This window comes from Girardinichthys multiradiatus, chromosome 6 (assembly GCF_021462225.1).
Source record: "Girardinichthys multiradiatus isolate DD_20200921_A chromosome 6, DD_fGirMul_XY1, whole genome shotgun sequence".
Taxonomy (NCBI): domain Eukaryota; kingdom Metazoa; phylum Chordata; class Actinopteri; order Cyprinodontiformes; family Goodeidae; genus Girardinichthys; species Girardinichthys multiradiatus.
In genome coordinates, this window is record NC_061799.1 from 3441382 (window position 1) to 3463417 (window position 22036).

General features: G+C 41.2%; 1 protein-coding gene across 1 annotated transcript in view; it reads right to left on the reverse strand.

Annotated features, from left to right (window-relative positions):
- LOC124870104 (contactin-associated protein-like 2) overlaps positions 1–22036 on the reverse strand; it is a 139185-nt gene that overhangs the window by 71421 nt on the left and 45728 nt on the right. The window contains exons 9-11 of the mRNA XM_047368598.1: positions 3011–3160; positions 1762–1924; positions 1403–1509 (exon numbers count right to left, since the gene is read on the reverse strand). Of these exons, the coding sequence (XP_047224554.1) occupies positions 1403–1509; positions 1762–1924; positions 3011–3160 (420 nt within the window). The remainder of the gene's footprint in view (positions 1–1402; positions 1510–1761; positions 1925–3010; positions 3161–22036) is intronic.

Genomic DNA, 22036 nt, shown 5'->3' on the forward strand with positions numbered 1-22036 from the left:
GATTGATGTGTTTTAGGCTGAGCTGCTTTTGATATGCTGTGCAAGTGTTGTTTGATCGTGTGTGAAGGTTTTGGTCCAGCTGATCTCTAATCAGCCAGGAGTTGACCACTGACCATTCCTTTGTCCCAGTTTTAAGTTTTATTACTGGAGATTTTCCACTGTGTTCCCGCCTCAGAGTTTTATGATTCTTTGTTTGAGATTTGGGGCAAACAGCTGCTAGTGGCTAAGGGCGCGGCCCCACCGTTTTACCAGCTGATCGCCGCAATCGAGACATTAGCACACTAGGAGACCTTCTCTTTCCAATTTTACCCAAATTGCACATTTTGTCCATAAAACTGCTGGTTTGATCTTCATAGACACTTAATGTGCATATATTTTCATTTATTATTATTGTTAGGTAGTCATTTTTATTCCCTTTTTGTAGAATAGTACTTGTTAGTTAGGAGAAGGTTTTTGGACCAGAATAGTAATTATATCAGGGCTATATGGTTTCAATAATTTTCACATATATAAAGAGAAGTGTTTCTGTTTATTTTGTGCAAGAGTGATTTATCTGGCAAAATAAGGTCAAAGTTCCCCCACCGTTTGGCCGGGCAGCTGATTTAACAGTGACATTTAGCGTGGTTTTGATTAATAATTATCAATTATTAATGATAATTAACTAATTGTAATTATTAAGTGCTTTGAGCCTATAATCACAACACTGGAGGAGATCTCTGATTTCTATTCGTAAGCAATGATTTTTGGTTGAGAAAACTATTTTCCTGAATCATGATTCTTAATCATATTTTTAATAAAATATTTTAATTTGCATTTATTAAAAATTGTATGTCAAAAAGTATTTATTACATTAATTATCAGTGAAAATAACTGAATGCCATTCCAGTCACACTTCTTAAAATTGCTGTTTCAAGACTGTTTCCATGTTTCCACTGGTTTTTAACATTTAAGCTCCAAGTATTTGAGGTTGGCAAACCTCTTTCCTATTGCCCTAATTTTTAGGTCACTCGACAGATTCTCTGTCGGATTAAAGTCACAATTCTGGCTTGGCCACTCCAAAGTGTCAATGTTGCTTACAGTGAGGGTAAAAATGTTGGTAAAATGAAAAGATTACTTTTAACCTAAATTTGCTCAGAGGCATGAATAATTTTGGGCCTTTGTGTTGCTCAACATCATGAAGTAGCTCTGCTCCTCAAAAAAGTTGTTCAACCCTGGCTTAATTATGTAAAAACTATGTAAAGTATCACAATAAAATCCAGGTGTACTTTCTTTTTACCATTACTGTCCATTTGCATTATTTCAGATTTGGTGATTCGTAAAGATAAATGACCATATAGTTGTCATAAGTGTGATAAAAATATTAGATCTGTGTATAAATGTGTGTGTGTGTCTGTACACTTACAGGTATGACATGTTGCTCCAGAGTAGCCTGTGCCACTACAATTGCAGCTGAACGTATCCCACGTCTGAGAGCATTTCCCACCATGCTCACAGTGGTTAGGAACACATCTGTCATCACACACAGCAGCAAGAAAATAATGTAAAGTGAACAAGAACTCCGCCGTCTCCAAACCATAACACTGACTGAGGGGCTGCAGAACCAGTCACTGTGCTGCTTTAACTGAGTTTTAAGGCTAATAGCTGAAGTGTTTATTATAAAACGTTCATAGAGTGTTTGGCTATTTTGCAGTGATCAGATCCTCACTCCAACATCTCAAATTAATGTAATTAAATTTTTTACAGTATTTTTCTGCTATATACCTGTCTATAATTGCGCACATATCCAGGCTAACATTTTCGAAGGTTCCAATGCGACCCTCCTCTACTGCCTGCAGGTCCACCAGATGGTCATCTATGAGGATCATCTGTATGCAGCCCTGGAAAGAGCGCTGTAGCAACCGCCTGTTAGTGTGTGAAAAGTAGCCTGAAGGCAGTTAGAAAAAGAGAAACACCATCATTAGTAAACTAGGTAAATACTTAAATAAAGAACATATTAATCAAACAGTGTCGGAAACCTTTGAGTAGAAATTGGGTACTGAGCAGAAAGGAGCACTATTTGAGTCCAAAGCTGCTAAAATTTCAATCAGGTTTCAACAAAGAGATTCTCCAGCAATGCAACTGTCATAGAGTCAGCCTATCAAAGGGCTTTAAGCAGAACCAGAGGCAGCTTCCTCTTGCATCACCGTTTCTACAGAATACCCACCACTGACAGGCAGGGTAAAAAACATTGTTTTAAAACACTGAAATATCCTTAAAAGTGATCCATTGATGAATTACATCAGCTCTGCCATGCCTCTGATTACAGTTAAATATTCTTAGACAGATTGGATGATTCTGATACTAAAAAACATCAAATACTTAATGCTGGCTTTGATATCATCCCACAGATTTTCTTCACTGTGGTCCCTGTGTTCATTCAATTAGTCATATACTTTTTTAGTCATGCACATACAGATAAAAAAATCCCCTATGAATCCTTTAAAAACTCCTGGCACAGTATTGCATTTACTAAAATGTCCCTGTGGTTTGGTTAATGTAAAACAAACCAAAAACAGATTGGTAAACAGGTTGTCTATAAGTACTTGCCTTGTTGCTATGTTCACTTGTGACTGAAGGCAGAGATTGTGTGGAAATGCTATTCTCCATAAAGTTTGCACCATAAAGCTGAAAAGTAATTTTTAACTTTTTTGCATTTGAAAGTTTGAAGTCCTTCAGTTGTGCAGCACCTGATTCAGTCACTGTTTACTGGAAGATGCAGAGTCTTAATTTCACTATCAAACAGTGCATCAGTGTTTTTTGCTTCTCCAGTTTCCAGTGATCCTTTTTACATGTAAGTCAAAAGAGAAAAAGCCCAAAACAGAAAAACAACAGATCATATCTGCAGAATTCAAAGCTCCATTTTCTATTCCCTTTAATTATTTAAACTGCCTATGTTTAGAAGTGACTCTTCAGAGAAAATACGTGACAGTAAGTTATCCACATTTACTTTTGCTGAAAAGGTAGGAATCACCTCCAAAGTAATAGGTTCCTCCTGTCTTGATCTGGGCGGGAATAGCGGTCCTAACGGTGGATGCCTCATCTCCATCCACTGTCAGCATAGCATAGTTGTCCAGTGCGTTCAAATGGACACTGTGCCACTGGCCATCATTCAGACCTAACCCTAAAAGGTTAAAAAAAGCATTTTATTTTTTACCCATTGTGATGACCCCTTTGGTCCACTAGTTTTCTCCCTCTTTGTTTTTGTTTTTCCTCCTCTTTTGGAAAGACTAAGATGGAGGCTTGTCAAGCTGATTGATCCACACCTGGGCTGGCGTTTTCAAACGTCCTTTCAGCAAGACACGGAGCCTCTCTTTTTTTCTTCCTTACTGATCTGGTTGGACCTGGCATCTGGTTTTCACCCTCACATCCTTGCAGGGGGGCAGGACGCACAATTGATTTTGTATCCGCCAACCCTTGTCTGTCTCCCATAATTGTTGCAGCCTCAGAGTCGGGCTGTAACACCATAAATAGGTGACTAATGTATTTATGTATCAAAATAGGTCTTGATTACAAAATGACAAAATGAAAAACTTTACGAGATTATCAAGTGCTGCAAATGTTTCTAAGGATTATGCCTACTAATGTCCAAGTAAAATACATTCTGGTGACATGTCTTTATCACACGCTGTAGAAACAATAAGAAATCAGGTGATTAGAGCTCTAGGAGTCTGACCCACTAGCGGTGCCTTTTTTGTTCCAACTGTGTTAATCAGTACGGTGACTGCAAGAGTCTCTCTTTCATTATGCTGCTTTTTCTGGTAATAGAAAAAATTTATCCTCATGGTATTTGGGGAAACACACTTTCTAGTATTTCCAATACAATGAAGAATATCTTATGTCACTGAATGTTGGTGAGGCCAAGACATGTATCTCACTTACAAAGCTGTTCAACCTACATTTCCATTCATACATTTCTCCATACAGCATCACAATTAGGTACACTTTACATTACAAACATATAGCCTGCACTAGAATACCTACTAAGTTTCAGTAAAATTATAAATATAATCACATGCAACCTTAAGCTGTCTCAGTTTTTCCTTCTTCAATTTTGTTTCATTGTAAAGTCAGTTGTGTTTATATGTACAGTACAGACCAAACATTTGGACACACCTCATTCAGAGTTGTCTTTACTTTCATGACTATGAATATTGTAGCTTCACACTGAAGGCATCAAAACTCTGAATTAACACAAGTGGAATGATATACAGAACAAAAAAGTGTGAAACAACTGAAAATATGTCTTCTATTCTAGGTTCTTCAAAGTATCCACCTTTTGCTTTGATGACTGCTACGCACACTCTTGGCATTCTGTTGATGAGCTTCAAGAGGTAGTCACCTGAAATGGTTTTCACTTCACAGGTCAGTCTGAACAATTGGGAAAACTTTGAAAGTGTCCCCAAGTGCAGTCGCAAAAACCATCAAGCGCTACAAAGAAACTGGCTCACATGAGGACCGCCCCAGGAAAGGAATACCAAGAGTCACCTCTGCTGCAGAAGATAAGTTCATCCGAGTCACCAGCTTCAGAAATTGCAGGTTAACAGCAGCTCAGATTAGAGAACAGGTCAATGCCACAGAGAGTTCTAGCAGCAGACACATCTCTAGAACAACTGTTAAGAGGAGACTGTGTGAATCAGGCCGTCATGGTAAAATAGCTGCTAGGAAACCACTGCTGAGGACAGGCAAGAAGCAGAAGAGACTTGTTTGGGCTAAAGAACACAAGGAATGGACATTAGACCAGTGGAAATCTGTGCTTTGGTCTGATGAGTCCAAGTTTGAGATCTTTGATTCCAACCACCGTGTCTTTGTGCGGCGCAGAAGAGGTGAAAGGATGGACTCTACATGCCTGGTTCCCACCATGAAGCATGGAGGAGGAGGTGTGATGGTGTGGGGGTGCTTTGCTGGTTACACTGTTGGGGATTTATTCAAAATTGAAGGCATACTGAACCAGCATGGCTACCACAGCATCTTGCGGCGGCATGCTATTCCATCCGGTTTGCGTTTAGTTGAACCATCATTTATTTTTCAACAGGACAATGACCCCAAACACACCTCCAGGCTGTGTAAGGGCTATTTGACCAAGAAGGAGAGTGATGGGGTGCTGCACAAGATGACCTGACCTCCACAGTCACCGGACCTGAACCCAATCGAGGTTCAGGTCCGGTGAGCTGGACCGCAGAGTGAAGGCAAAAGGGCCAACAAGTGCTAAGGATCTCTGGGAACTCCTTCAAGACTGTTGGAAAATCATTTCAGGTGACTACCTCTTAAAGCTCATCAACAGAATGCCAAGAGTGTGCGTAGCAATAATCAAAGCAAAAGGTGGCTACTTTGAAGAACCTAGAATATAAGACATATTTAGTGTGAATGCTGTAGGCATTAACACTTCTTGTGCTCCTGTTTTTCTTCATTTTTTATTATTATAAGTATTAATGCAGTAGGCATTCACACTTCTTGTGTTCCTGTTTTTCTTTATTATTATTATTATCAGTGAGAATGCATTCTTTCCGTTTTTCATTGAGATCCTGTTTCTCTTTATTCTTTATTCTTATTATTTGTGTGAATACTGAAGGCATTCACACTATTGAGATCCTGTTTCTCTTTATTCTTTATTATTCTGTCTTCTTCTTATCAGTTCTTATCAGAACGCATTCATGCATTCTCACTTATTGTTTTTCTGTATTTTATTTTTTTATTATTATTATATTTTCCGTACATTTTCTGCGCGTAACTAGTCCTATATTTTTCAACCGATTTCAACAATTTTGGTATCAAAACGTTCGGCTCGTTCTGGAGAATTATGCTATGACTTTTGGTAACTAAAACTAAATTATAATTTTTGAAATATTCAGCTTTTTATGCCAATTTTTGTCCCATTGAAATGAATGGAGATTCAGCAAAATTCAGCTAAAACTTTGCGCTATTTCACAGCTTACTACTTCTGCATACTTTCAGCTAGAAACACCATTCAACTTTTAAAATGTTTACAAGACATTAAGCTATCTTCAAATGATTCAGCTTTTTGATATCTTTTACGGTTCTTCTACAATTGCGATTAAAATTTTAGGCAAGATTTTTGACATTTTTGATTTTATAATGTAATCCTATGGCGGAATTTGTCAGTTGGTGGAGTGTATGCTCTAGGTTTTTGAATAACCTGAGAAAGAACGAACAAACTCTCCTCACTCGCTCAATTTTCACTCTACTGGCACAAATTATGTATCAAAACGTAGGATGCTCTTTCACGATTCAGAAAATGTCACCCTCATTGATGTGGGACTAACAGATTTCACGAAACACGCCCGGGAGCAACGCAAAGTCAACACACCCTCAATGGAAAACCTATAGGAATTTCAGAAAAAAATCAGAGCAACAAATCCTTACACTCACACATTTTCGAATCGCCGTCTCTCGTAAACCATTCAGGTTAGAGACATAAGCTATGCACCAATTCATCTTCAGACCTTGCTGGCGCTCACAGTGAAGGAATGTTTTTGATACCTTTTATCGTTTTGTTATAAAAAAGGTTTGTTTAGGAGTACCAAATCTGTCGTTCCCAAAATCGCAAAAAATTGAAAAATTTCTAAATTTTATAATGTAATCCTATGGCGGAATTCATCTGTTGGTAAAGTGTATGCTATAGGTTTTTGAATAACCTGAGAAAGAACAAACTCTCCTCACTCGCTCAATTTTCACTCTACTGGCACAAATTATATATCAAAACGTAGGATGCTCTTTCGCGATTCAGAAAATGTCACCCACATTGATGTGGGACAAACAGTTTTCCGGCAACACGCCCCAAAGCAACGCAAAGTCAACACACCCTGTATAGGAAATCTATAGGAATTTCAGAAAAAATCTGAACAGAAAATCCTTAAACTCACATGTTTTCGAATCGCCGACTCTCGTAAACCTTTCGAGGTAGAGACATGAGCCTTGTGCAGATTGATCTTCGGACCTTGCTGGCGCTCACAGTGAAGAGATGTTTTTTGATAACTTTTATCGTTTTGTCATTAAAAAGGTTTGTTTAGGAGTACCAAATCTGTCGTTCCCAAAATCGCAAAAAATTGAACAATTTCTAAATTATCCACTTTTCTACACTGTCATATCTCCTACATGGATTTATGTAGACACACGAAAATCTCCAGGATTGTTCAGCGATCCCTGCTGATACCTACAGTCCAAAAATTATTTGGATACCTTTTATCGTTTCCTTGTGAAGTAGGTTTGTTTGAGAGTGAAAAATTCACCTTCACTCGGGTTAAAAATGGTCAAAATGATCTACCTTTTCACAGAGTCACACCTCTCAGACAGATTTTTGTAGAAGCTTGAGAAGCTCCATGATTGTTCAGCAAGTCCTGCTGATTCATTAATCAAATCAATAGCCCTTATTGTGTCCGAGTTATTAGACGTTGTTCGAGAACATGTTCAGGCATTTTTGTGTTTTTCTCCATTTTTCCCTTTCTTTTCACCTAGTGTTGTACCTTTAATATTATATTTTCAAGATAAAATTGTTAACATTCTCATTCCCCTGTCCGTTGTGAGAAAAACGGTCCATGAATGATGTCGATAGCCCTTACGGTTTCCGAGTTATGGGCGGTAGTTCGGGAGCATGCACCTCCATGTTAAAAGCCCAGGCCAGGGGGACACGATAGTGAGGTGCTGCATTAGAAATGCTGCAGGTGTCAAGTTACACTGACGCTCTTTGCTGATTGGCTGATTCATTCCTCACTGTTCTATGTATAGCTCTGTGTTTCTTGCACTGTATATGTCTGTATGTGACTCTGCCTTTCTTAACTCCCTGTCTCCTACTCAGACACACACAAGAGCGCACACACACAACTATTCCTGTTTTACTGTCTTTGTGAGAACTTTGCATTGACTTCCTTTCAATTTCATTCATTTCTATGGCCTAAACCTGACACCTAACCCTTTGACCATCTACATAGGAAGCAACTACATGGCGGCCATTTTGTGTCGAGTACTTAAAAAGCATGTACTGCTGTTCCAACAGCTAGACAACAGTGATTAAATTTAAAAGGCAATTTCATAGCGTTTTGCATATAGGCTGCAAGCACATCAGAACCTGGAACAAGTCTCTATCAGAACCAGACACAGACTCCATCAGAACCAGGAGGAAATCTCCATCAGAACCAGTTAGGAACCTTCCATCAGAACCAGGTCCAAAATCTGTTGTCGTTATTAGGGGCGATACCTTAAATGAGCCAATTAAAACACAGGGGTGTGTTTAAGGGTGTTACGGGGAAGGCCTTAAATGAGCCAATTAAAACACACAGGGGTGTGTTTAAGGGTGTTATTAATAATCTGTATGTTTTTCAAGCGTTAATACATCTAAAACAAAAAGACATGCATCCTTTTATATTTTAAAGGTATAATCAACTTAATGTTGACCTATCACATGAAATCCTAATAAATGAACTGTGTAACCTGACAGAATTGTAAGTTCATTTTGCTTTACAGCAGGACCTATTTGTTGAATATATGAGCCAGTCTAAATCAGTTCAAAATAGAAAAGACCTAAAAAGTAAATAAAAGATTGTGCTTCCCTACATCGATGGAACGAGAAAACCTTCAGCTTCTGCGTCAACAGACTGGAAAGCAGGTGAAAGAGGTAAGACGAATATGAGATTAACAGAAAAAAAAAAAAAAAAACTTTACAATCCCTCAGTATACTGTTTCCAAGTTATAAATTGACTCTAGCAATGATGTGTTTGTTTTGAATCATGAGAGACTCCATTTTAGGAAAAAATTAATGATAATTCTAGTTACCTGTAGCTTTTCTAAAACATTTTCTTTTCAACTTAGAGCAAAAGGTTATTCAGGGAGTTACAATTATTCTATATCCATCTGTTAGGTGCGATGTCAGGAAGGGCAGTTAGGTCTGTTCCTAGATAACCATATCACCTTTGAACTCAAGAAGGGTTGTGGTCTTAAAACATAGAGTCTTTGCAGTTGAGATAACACTGTCATTCTGAGATAACACTGTCATTCTGATCGATCAAACTAAAACCGAACATGGAATACTGCCATCAGCTGTCGAGCAGCAAGGTGGGTAATAAATAAATAAAAAACAACAATAGCCCACTGAGTTTTGTCTACAAAGAAAACAGTGCAATGAATAGTCAATATGATAATTGGGCCTCTTTTCATTGTTTCTTTTTTTTTTGCATTTCATTGTGCTGTCAATAAAAACAGGTTCAGTTTTTACAGTAGTCAGCGCAGAGACCTCAGATCTGTGTACATCATTGTCAAGTCTGGTACAGCTAAGAAAGGTTTAAACTTGTTACACTGAAAAATACTAGTAGAATTCTAGTTTAAAATTGTGTGATGGAAATTTTTGTAGTAAGCATTCCACAGTGTATGACCTTTGGGTTGCCTCATCCCTCTGAACCTCTGTGTTATTGGAGAAAGCTGCAAAAGCCATTATCAGAGGTTTTGATGGTTAGGAAAATTCCACAACAGATAACACTGTCATGTTCTGGTATAAATACTGTGTGTAAATGTTGTTCGGGGGCTCTGTTTCATTGCCTAACCTCAGTGTCAGGGTCTTCAAATGCTCAATGTCTTTGAACCACAACACTTGTTACATTGAAAATACCAGTACTGCCAAGAAAAATGTCGGTAAATATTTCAGGAAACCTGGAAATTGTGGCATCTACTTCTAATGATTCACAGAAGTACAATGACATCTTTAAAAGTAAGTAAGTAAGTAAGTATTCATCTTTAAGAAATTATTAAATGCATGTGAATGTTCTCTAATATTGTTTATATATATATTTATATATATATATATATATATTGTTTCTTTGTCATAGAACCCACCGCTGATGACCTTGATGATTTCATCTTGACACAATCAGAATATGGTAAGTAAATGTTAAATGCAATAAAATATATATATATATATATATATATATATATATATATATATTATAGTTAACCCTTGACAATGTTTCAATTTATAGATTTGATGAGAGATGTAAACCTGAATGATCAAGTTGGAGGATTCAGCGGCTGGAATCGACAGTCAAAATTGAGAAGGCGAATTATTTCCAAACAAGAAAACCCCCAACAACATCTGAACTTTCTTCTAACACAGAAATTAAAACTGATTCTTTGAATACTCCTCCGCCAATTATCATCATTTCCCTTGAAGACACACCGGATAAGTTACCGGCACCACCAGAAAGTAAGTCCTAAGAACTATCTGTTTTTCTTTGAGAGTGAATGTATTTATTTATGTGTTATTAGAGACTTGTTTTAAACCTCAGATAAAACTGTTTACAGATTCGACAGAGAGCTCTGTGGAAGACACAGCTGTCAAGCAGCAAGGTAGGATGTATTCAACTCCCACCTCCGGGAGAGCTTCGACCAGATCCCGGGGGATGTTGGAGACATAGAGTCCGAGTGGACCATGTTCTCTGCATCTATTGTCGATGCTGCTGCCCATAGCTGCGGCCGTAAGGTCTGCGGTGCCTGTCGTGGCGGCAATCCCAGAACCCGGTGGTGGACACCGGCAGTAAGGGATGCTGTTAAGCTGAAGAAGGAGTCCTATCGGCTGTGGTTGGCTTGTGGGACTCCTGAGGCGGCTGACGGGTACCGTGAGGCCAAGCGTGCTGCGGCCCGGGCTGTGGCAGAGGCAAAAACCCGGGCCTGGGAAGAGTTCGGTGAGGCCATGGAGAAGGACTACCGGTTGGCCTCGAAGCGATTCTGGCAAACCGTCCGGCGCCTCAGGAGGGGGAAGCAGTGCTTTGCCAACACTGTTTATAGTGGGGGCGGGAGACTGCTGACCTCGACTGAGGACATTATCGGGCGGTGGAAGGAGTACTTCGAGGATCTCCTCAATCCTGCCATCACGCATTCTGTGGTGGAAACAGAGGCTGGGGACTCGGGGTTGGACTCTTTCATCACCCAGGCTGAAGTCACCGAGGTGGTTAAAAAGCTCCGCGGTGGCAAGGCTTCGGGGGTGGATGAGATCCGCCCTGAGTACCTCAAGTGTCTGGATGTTGTAGGGCTGTCATGGTTGACACGCCTCTTCAACATTGCGTGGCGGTCGGGGACAGTGCCTCTGGACTGGCAGACTGGGGTGGTGGTCCCCCTTTATAAGAAGGGGGACCGGAGGGTGTGTTCCAACTACAGGGGGATCACACTCCTCAGCCTCCCTGGTAAGGCCTACGCCAGGGTATTGGAGAGGAGAGTCCGACCGATAGTCGAACCTCGGCTTCAGGAGGAACAGTGTGGTTTTCGTCCCAGCCGTGGAACACTGGACCAGCTCTATACCCTCTACAGGGTGCTCGAGGGTTCATGGGAGTTTGCCCAACCGGTTCACATGTGTTTTGTGGACCTGGAGAAGGCATTCGACTGTGTCCCTCGTGATGCCCTGTGGGGGGTGCTCCAGGAGTATGGAATCGGGGGCCCTTTATTAGGGGCCATCCGGTCCCTGTACGAGCGGAGCAGGAGTTTGGTCCGCATTGCCGGCACTAAGTCGGACCTGTTCCCAGTGCATGTTGGACTCTGGCAGGGCTGCCCTTTGTCGCCGGTCCTGTTCATAACTTTTATGGACAGGATTTCTAGACGCAGCCAAGGGCCGGAGGGGGTCTGGTTTGGGGACCAGTGGATTTCGTCTCTTCTTTTTGCGAATGACGTGGTCCTGCTGGCCCCCTCTAGCCAAGACCCACAGCATGCGCTGTGGCGGTTCGCAGCCGAGTGTGAAGCGGCTGGGATGAGGATCAGCTCCTCCAAGTCCGAGGCCATGGTACTCGACCGGAAAAGGGTGGCTTGTCCTCTTCAGGTTGGAGGGGAGTTCCTGCCTCAAGTGGAGGAGTTTAAGTATCTCGGGGTCTTGTTCACGAGTGAGGGAAGAATGGAGCGGGAGATCAACAGACGGATCGGTGCAGCTGCCACAGTAATGGGGGCGCTGTGCCGGTCCATTGTGGTGAAGAGAGAGCTGAGCCGAAAAGCAAAGCTCTCAATTTACTGGTCGGTCTACGTTCCTACCCTCACCTATGGCCATAAACTTTGGGTCATGACCGAAAGAACGAGATCACAGATACAAGCGGCTGAAATGAGTTTCCTCCGTAGGGTGGCCGGGCACTCCCTTAGAGATAGGGTGAGGAGCTTGGCCATCCGGGAGGAGCTCGGAGTAGAGCCGCTGCTCCTCCACATTGAGAGGAGCCAGTTGAGGTGGCTCGGGCATCTATACCGGATGCCTCCTGGACGCCTTCCTCGGGAGGTGTTCCAGGCACGTCCCACCGGGAGGAGGCCCAGGGGACGGCCCAGGACACGCTGGAGGGACTATGTCTCTCGGCTGGCCTGGGAACGCCTTGGGCTCCCCCTGGAGGAGCTGGAGGAGGTGTCTGGGGAGAGGGACGTCTGGGCGTCTCTGCTGAGTCTGCTGCCCCCGCGACCCGGTCCTGGATAAGCGGAAGACGACGAACGAACGATCATATAAACCTGTTTACAGATACACCCAAAGATGCCACACTGAATCCGCCCACCAGAAGGTCGCTTTTCAAAGATCAACACAGCTTTCAGCAGAGAGGCACCGTTTCAGTGCAACAAGAAGCGAAATCTGGAGGTTTTACCGCACAGAATCGGAGTAAGATAAAAAGTTTTATTTTTTTTTCCCTTAAAAAAAAAAAACTTGTTTATTTTAAAAACTATTATCGTTTATTTATGAATGCTGTGCTGCGCAGCGTAAGATAACTTTTATTTTCTTCTGTTTTTACAGAATATTTAACCCCGGCCAAAAGACAGCGACTCTCTGCGCTGCATACCAGAGCAACGCTTGTGAGAGGTTTAATGAGCGGTACATTTTAATTCATACATACTGAATTAATTTGAATTCCCTTTTTTTTTTTTTCAGCTTTAATGTGTTTATTTCAATATATATATATATATATACATATTTAGTTGTTTTTTTTTGTTCATTCTAATTACAGAGGTAACGTTGATGGTAGGACAGATTGGCTCCAGAACCGGACAGCGCAGAAAGACAGTCTCTACAGCCTCACGGGATCTTCGAAATAAGGCCTCATCGTTAACGCTTCTGGCAGCATGTCAGATTCTGTTAAAGAAGCATTTTGGTGACATCAAGGTGATTTTAAACTGAACTGATCACTATGTTTTTTTTTTCTGTAGGTTAGTTTTATTTTTTTTTCTTATGTTCATAGAAATGGATAACCGAATCAGACTAGCCCTGGATGAAATAAGAAATTTAGTAAATGAGCTTAACGGAATTCCCGTTGATGCAGAAGTAGCAGATAACATCGTGTTAAATGCATCTCCTGCTAACAGTGAAAATGTAATAAATGAAGATCAGCACGGTGACTTTTTAAACGTAATCAATCAGGCTCTTGAAGATTTAAATAGAGCACCGTTTCCACTCATCTGACAGTCATCAAAATCCTTCAACGTCACATGCCGCAGATCAGCACGGTGACTTTTTAAACGTAATCAATCAGGCTCTTGAAGATTTAAATAGAGCACCGTCTCCACTCAGCTTTCAGCAAAATGATTCACCTGACAGTCATCAAAATCCTTCAACGTCACACGCCGCAGATCAGCACGGGGGTCATTTCAATACGGAGGTAGCGGTCAGTTCTGATCAAATAGGGTGAGATCCTCCAGCGGTGGTTGAACGTGAACATTTTAATAACCATGAAATAAGGAGACCTTTTACCATACCGCCGCCCTGTCCAAGTAACGTTCCAGATTTAGCCGCATTCTATACAAACATCATGCGTATTCTCATTGAATTAACCGACGCTGCAAGATCTTTAACCAGACGTAACGACGTTGTGCAGCTGGAATTAGTGGGTGAAAATCTCAATCGTCACATCACATTTACTGTTACAGATGATGGAAATATGATCCTGCCTGCTTTCGAGAACTTCCTCGACGATTTAGTACAATCGAATGCAAATATACCTGTAGATAATAACCTGGAATTTGTTCTTCAGGTTGTTAATGACCCAGCAGGAGGTTCTAAGCGTAAAGCTGCAGGAACGTTAGACTGTGAACTATTTAATAAGAAAATGCGTCATTTGTATATTATAAACAATACCGGTAATCAGTTATGTTTTGCAATCAGCCTCGCACACGTCTCTGACCCTGAGCTTACGGATGACCGTGCTGTAGAACAGGGGAGGAGATGGCAGCATCAGGCAGGCCTCGACGAACAAACAGCAGTTACTTTTAGTGATATTGGTAAATTTGAAAACATTCTGAAGAGAAAAATTGTAGTGTTTCACAGAACCACGGGCTCTACTGCTCTGTGTAAATTTGAGACCAGTTTCCCTGATCGTTCAAACGGCCTAGACATTACATACGATGATCAAAAGTGTTACATTCAGCCTTGCAGTGCAATTAATCAGCTTGATGATAAACTGATTTTTTATGATTTTGAATGCCTCGTCAATGAGAGCGGCGTGCATACCCCCTTTCTGGTCTGTGCTAAAACGTTGAAAGGTGATAAATGGCATGCTTATGGATTGAATTGCACCCAAAAATTTCTTCTACATTTCAGGAGGCCGATGTACAGAGGCTTCAACTTAATAGCGCACAACATGTGTGGGTACGACGGCTACCTGATTCTCACTGCAATGCTGCAGTTAGGCATTAAACCTCATCTCATCATGCTAGGAAGTAAAGTTCTCTGTTTAACCGACCCTGATTACAGGTTAAAATACATTGATAGCCTGTCTTTCATGTGTATGAAGTTGAGTGCCATGCCGAAAGCGTTACGTTTTACCGATCAAAGCAAGGGTTTTTTCTCCCACCTATTTTCCTCTGAACAACGTCTCCAGTATGTGGGGCCTTTTCCTCCTCCATCCTGCTACGCTGTAGAACGCATGAGTCTTCAAGAACAACAGGTGTTTAGCAGCTGGTACAGAGAAGCGAGCAAAGAGGTCTTTGACTTTAAGAAAGAAGCTTTTCGTAATTGTAAAAATGACGTTGAAATTCTTTCTCAAGGATGCTTAAAATTCAGAGACGAGTTCTTTAAGGAGACAAGTGTGGATCCGTTTAAAAGTATCACAATAGCATCAGCCTGCATGAAGGTTTTTGTAACCAATTTCCTTCCTCCTCAAACCTTAGCCATTCCATCACCTCTGGACTACAGACGTAGCAGTAAAACGTTCTCCAGCGCGTCCATTCAATGGCTCGGCTGGATTGCAGACAGCAGAGCCATATTTATCGAGCATGCATTAAATAGGGGTGAAAAGAAAATCGGCCCATATTCTGTGGATGGGTATGCAGAGATTAACGGTGTCAAAGTTGCGTTTGAATTTTACGGCTGTTTTTTTCACGACGGTAAAAAGTGTTACATGCCTCATGACAAGTGTCCGTTGAGAGGGTCGCATTTGAACAGTTTTACGCAGCCACTGTTGAGAGAAGCAAGGTGTTACAAACTGTGTACGGCCTTCGTCTCGAAGTCATATGGGAGCATGAGTGGACTGAAATGAAAAAATCAGACCCAGGGGTGATCAGCTTTCTTGAGAAAGTTAATGCACCCGAACCGCTATCACCCCGGGATGCTCTGTATGGTGGACGCACCTGTCCTATGAGGTTGAGGTACACAGCGGGGCCGGGTGAAACTGTACACTATGTGGATTACACATCTCTGTACCCTTATGTAAACGCCAACTGCGTTTTTCCCCTCGGACACCGCACCATCATTTACAAAGATTTTGATGACCCCAGCAGCTACTTCGGGATAATCAAAGCTGTGGTCTACCCACCACGTGACCTGTTGTTCCCTGTTTTACCTTACAGAACATCCCAAGGTAAACTTGTGTTCACTCTCTGCCGCACATGCGCTGAAATAAATAACCAGTCAGGTCCCTGCATGCATAATGATGAAGACAGAGCTCTGACGGGTGTGTGGGTGACTGTAGAGTTTTGTAAAGCGTTGCAGTGTGGTTATCGTCTTGCTAAAATCACAGAGGTGTGGCATTTTGAAAAGAGCAGTGACACAATCTTTAAAGGGTATATCAACACCTTCCTGAAAGGTAAGCAGGAGGCTTCAGGCTATCTGTCTGAAGCAGTGGATCAGGAGAGTAAGTCAAAGTATATAAGTGACTACAAACTGCATCAGGGCATCCAATTAGACCCTGAGAAAATCGAGGTGAATCCTGCCAAAAGGCAGGTTGCAAAATTGTGTTTAAACAGTTTTTGGGGGAAATTTGCGCAAAGAAGTGATCTGTCTCAGACCACAGTCATCACTAACCCTGAAGAATTTTTCAGCTTCATGTTCTCGAGTAAATACAGGGTTAACTATTTTCATTTTTTCAACCCTGAAATGTGTGTAGTGCAGTGGAATTTCAGTAAACGTGTCATCTCTCCTCCAAGCAAGGCAAACAATGTGTTTATTGCAGCATTCACCACCGCTTATGCACGTTTAAAACTTCTCAGCAGCATGGAGAAGTTACAGGACAGATTGATTTATATTGACACGGACAGTTTGATTTATGTGACAAAAAGTGGTGAAACTCCTCTGGAATTGGGAAATTATCTGGGTGATCTTACTCACGAGTTAGATGGTGACAGCATTTCGGAGTTTGCATCGACAGGACCCAAGAGTTATGCATACCAAACTAAAAACCGTAAAAAAGTAGTGATACGTGCTAAAGGCATCACTCAGACGCATGAATGCAGCGAGAGGGTAAATTTTGACAGCATCAAAGGGCTGGTCGAGGGCTACTTACAGAGGTCAAGTGAGGGTGTCATTGAAATCCCTCAACACACGATCAGGAGGGATAAAAAGAGATTCCGTTTGACAAACGCAACATTTCTTAAAAACCTTCGATTGGTGTATGATAAGAGACGTCTTTTTTCTGACGGGACAACTCTGCCTTTCGGTTATTAGAGTTGAAGAAGAAGAAGACATAAAATAAAAAGTCACATGGATTTACAGGAGATTGATTTTGATCCTAGATTTAGAACACCTTTCTCATGTATGATAGTTGGACCCGGCGGCTGCGGGAAAACTTTCTTTGTAAAAAGTATTTTACAAAACTGTAATCATGTCATGGATGTTGTTCCAGAAAATATTGTATGGATTTACACATCTTTTCAACCCATGTATGCTGAATTGCAGAAGATGAATAAAAATATTACCTTTGTGGAAGGATTGCCTCATTCTTTTGAAGATGAATCATCTGATTATTCTAGACAATGTTATTGCTCAAGCCTCAGATGATGAAAACGTGATGAAAGTCTTTACCCAGTATCGTCATCATCGTAATATGAGCGTTACTATGTTGACTCAGAATGTTTTTCAACAAGGAAAGTACAGTCGCATCATCAGCCTGAACGCTAATTATATGGTGTTGTTTAAAAACCCAAGAGATAAACTGCAGCTGAATATACTGGCCCGCCAAATGTTTCCATCTCAAAAGGGTCTCTTCTTGGAGAGTTTTGAAGACGCAACGAGAGAAGCTCATGGTTATTTAATCATCGATTTTACGCCTACCTGCCCAGAACATTTCAGACTGAGAACGGGCATACTTCCTCAGCAGTGGCCTGCTGTGTACGTGCCCAGAACAAAGTAAGTCATCATGTCTGCGCGTATAAAAAGGAATGTCCCATTATTCAGAGCTTTGTTTCAGGCCACTCCGCAGAAGCGCAAAGATATTCTCGCACACTGCTCTCCCGACTTTATTCAGGCTCTGCGCGAGATTGCACTGAATATCCTAAAAGGTAACATTAAACTATCACCCTCTCAACACCGACAATTGAAGAAACAAAGAAAAATAATCAGATTGTTGGGTGATAAAAGAACCGGGATAAAAACTAAACAGTTAGCTCTCAAAAAGCAACGAGGTGGTTTTATTCTCCCCATCTTAACGGCTCTTGCCCCCTTGATCGGTGATCTAGTGGGTGGAATCATCAGGAGATAATGTCTCTCAGAACATCGCAGAAGATGTTTCTCATTTCCCCTCATCAATTCAAGCGTCTGACCCAGTCAGACACGTCCATCAGACAGACGGCGGAGGAGAATTTGGATGCTGAAATGAGAGCGATAATAAACGAGCCCGGTTTGACTTCTTATGAAAAAATTAAGAGATACGATGCACTTTTCCAGAGGTATCTGACTTTAATTAAGCAAGGTGTCAAAGAAGAAAAACAGCGGGTAAGTTTAACGCTGCAGCGTGACACAGAGGTTCCTGAACATGAGCGGTCCCAAGAAAAACAAGGCCCAGGGCAGGACAAGGCCCCTAAGGATGAGGTTCTTACGGAAGTACCGAAAAGCCTACCTAAACACAACCGTAAAAATGCCGAGTACATTTTGAAGAAATTATCCGAAAGAAGTGAGTTGGACTTCGCGAGGTGAATTTGTATTTAAAGGAAATGTTGTGAAAGGGTCCCACATGATTGATTTGTTGAAAAAATCTCATGCTTCCGTTTAAAAAATCTGGAGCATCACAAACCCGAGGATGGTCTGACTTTCTACACACCTTGTCAGAGGTAAACATCCCTATATCTTCAGTCATTAACCCTTATGCTCGTGAAGAATATAGACGTTTCAAAACAGAGGGTACATCGATTGAAAATGGGGGTACACCCCCCAGCGTTAAGCAGAGAAGAAGAAGAAGAAGAAGAAGGCAGATAACTCATTCTCCCCACTGGTTGAGATCTGAGCTGGAAGATCCAAAAAATGCTGATGGGAGGTCAAAAAAGTCTCTTCGTAAGACGACACTACCACCCCGATGGATTACATTTTCACCATAAACTGTTATAAGAAAATGAAACATGTAGCCTATTTCTTTTATTCAATAAAATATTTATTGATAATATTTTTCAAGTCTAGCTTCGTTCTCTACTTCACACACTAACATATGATTTCATTACACAAATATTAAATCATAAGAAAAAAACAAACAATGAAAAAAAAAAATAAGACAATTTAAATTCCATAACAATCCATAAATATCTCCAAAGAGCATGTTCCGTGAGTATAAAATGTACAACTTTGATTAACGACACATTTCTGATATTTTTTCACAAAGTTAGATACCATTAAATCATTCTTAATCACATCTCCGGTGCATTTCGACAACACTTGCTGCATTGATAATCTGCACACTCTATGACATAGATAAAAAATGCAATGGTGACCGCACACAGTGGACAGAGTGTTTTGAAGCTGATTATTATGATACAATATTTTTGAGGATCTGTCTTCTAAAAATGTTACGATGCTTGACGGGTAGAACTCGAAATCCGGAGAGAATCCATAAGAGTCAAAAAAGCTGGATTGACCATTCTCATCCAAAGTCAGAGCTAGCCAGTGTTCTCCAGGCATGTGTGAAGGATGTGTGTTCACGATAAAGAAGGCCGGCTCTGGAAATTTGTCAGCTAGCAGCGGCAGCTGGTCGCACGGCCATACACCACAAAACAAATCTCCCAGCAGATGATGCAGCAGGCTCTCAATTTCATGATTATTCATGTCTGATTAGATTAATAATAATCCACCAGCACACGCCTCTTTGAATCAATCTCTAAAATAGAGTCATAACAAGCGAAAATGATCAGCGTGGTGGTATGAGGCAACGGGTTTCTGAAGCACATTTCCAATCTTAAATTTCCACTGGAAACTGGAGATAGAGCATCTGTGTCCTCGCCCGGGTTAAGATTAAATGTGAATAGAGAGTATCCTTGATTACATTCCTGACGTGTTACTCAGCGGAAGATCTTTTAGATGTCGTCCTGTAGCCGTAAACAAGTTGTAATACTCTCTCACTGAATGACCTTGGTTAAAATTGGGCTGGAAGGCTTTAGCAGGAATTTGTCTGCCATCCTTACACAAAGCTAAATATTCCATATCAAAATGATTAAAGTCAAACGGATTGAGATTGCGTGTTCCTGTAAAAGCATCATGATCCAGTAATGCAATCACCACATACTTGGGAAAGACGCCTAAGAAAAGATTCTCTTGGTTGCATACCCTTGAATTTTCAGGGATGGAATATATTTTTACATTCACACGTGAAAGTGGATACAGAGCATTTGCCTTCATTAAAGCTGAAGCGTGCCCCAGTCTTACAGCTGGAGAGACGGTAACTTTTTTGATGAAAAGAGATGCTCCTAATATCCTGAGTTTGTAAGTGGAGTCTCTTGCTGTCATGAGACAAAAGGCATTGTTGGCTCTTGTAAGTTTAATTTTGAGGTCAACAGAGTTTAAAAGAAGTCTCTCACAGAAAAACATGCCTGCATGAAGGGGGCCTAGGAGATGTACCTCCCTGGAATTTGCCGTAAAGCCTGCTCTACTGTTAAGACCTTGATTTGGCCCGTTAGTTGTAACAATAGAGTTCAGAGCACCTGCAGTGTCTTTATAAAAAAGACCAGAGCTAAACTGGGTTTTTAAAGAATCCTCAGAAAAGTTTAACAATGTCTCAATCATAGCTCTATATGGATGTGTAGCGCTGGATTGTGAAATCATTCGATCTCCGAGAGTGACATCACACTGACTGAAGATGGTGTTTAACGGGTAGTTAATGAGCCCTACAGGTGCATCATCTGGCAGGTTTGTTCCATCCTCGTTAGTAATTTTCACTCTGAGATGCAACAGCGTATCGTTGAGATCCAGATACTTTTCTCCGTTTCCCGGAATGAAAAACTCGATCGGGCCTCCATCGGTGATTGCTGACAAAGGCTGGATCTCGGTGTAAATTTTATCTTCGATCGATAGCTGCGTCATCGGGGCAGAAAATAAGTCCAACTCTGCCAGCGTGCACTCTGATGATTTGTTATGTAAAAGAGCCATTATTTAAATATATCAAAACTTGCGGAAGACTTCCTTCCTCTTCGTTTGTCTGCTCCGACTGATCTCCTTTTTCGCATTTGTCGTTGTTTTTTAACCGTCCTTAAACGATCACCAGGGGGTCTTGTTCTGGGTCTTTTGGATAAAACCATAATTCCTGAACCTTCTTGACCGTCGGTGTGTGTAGAACCACTCATTTTACTCACGGCTCTACCGATGACATCCGAAGCGATATTTGATGCAGCCGTTTTAAGATGGGGTTTTGCAATTGCAAATCCTTTTTTAACCAGAGGGGATACGAAGCGGAATAATTTTGAAAATAATGATCCAATTCCGCGTCCGTACATGACCGGAGCCCCATAAAACCCTGGCAGATATACCCTGATATACTTACATAGTAATTTACAAAGCGATTTGGATCACGTCTCAGACTTAGCTGTGCCATGTTCTCTCTTGCCTGCTTGATGCAGTGTTGAATGACCAGGGTAATATGAATGATAACCAATCAGTCTTAGAGGTTATATACATATCTCTGGAATAGTTTATACAAATAACATTTATCTCAGGCTACGTTGTGATATCACCGGTCTGAAGTGTAGTCTTATGACGGTCTTTCCATAGACGAACTTTACAGGAACGTTTTGGTCCGATTTAATTTCTATATTGATATTTTCAATATGTCTTCTGGAGACTGGAAGGTAGTGGGCGGGGTTAAACGTCAGAGTAATCATATCACTGAATTTGCCTTGTACTTTGACGGTCCGCAGTAAAGGTGCAAAAGTGTCGCCTACTATTTGAGGGCTGACCACGTCGCTGTAACAGTATAGGTGATAGAAACCAGCCTTTATATCCGCCGGAAAAGGAGCCAGTTTTGGTTCAGAAACATGAATCCATTCCCCTGGTTTCATGCCCATCATATAAGCTAGAGTGCTGAAGAAGCGTATTTCATACGGACTGCTTGCTTGAAATGCAAATCTCTTTTGAACTTTGCTGAATTTAATGCGGAAACCCGATTTAAATTTTTTGAAAAACATTTCCATCTCTGTCTCGAGTTGAATAACGCTGTTATAGTAGCCACTTCTGATCCTTTGCGTATTGATCTCCACATCACCAACCTTCCTCCATTCAAAGTAGGCATCATAATCCGGTAAATTATGCCATGTATGAGGGTATGAAATCTCTGCTAATGCAACCATCCATTGGCCTTCTAAATCA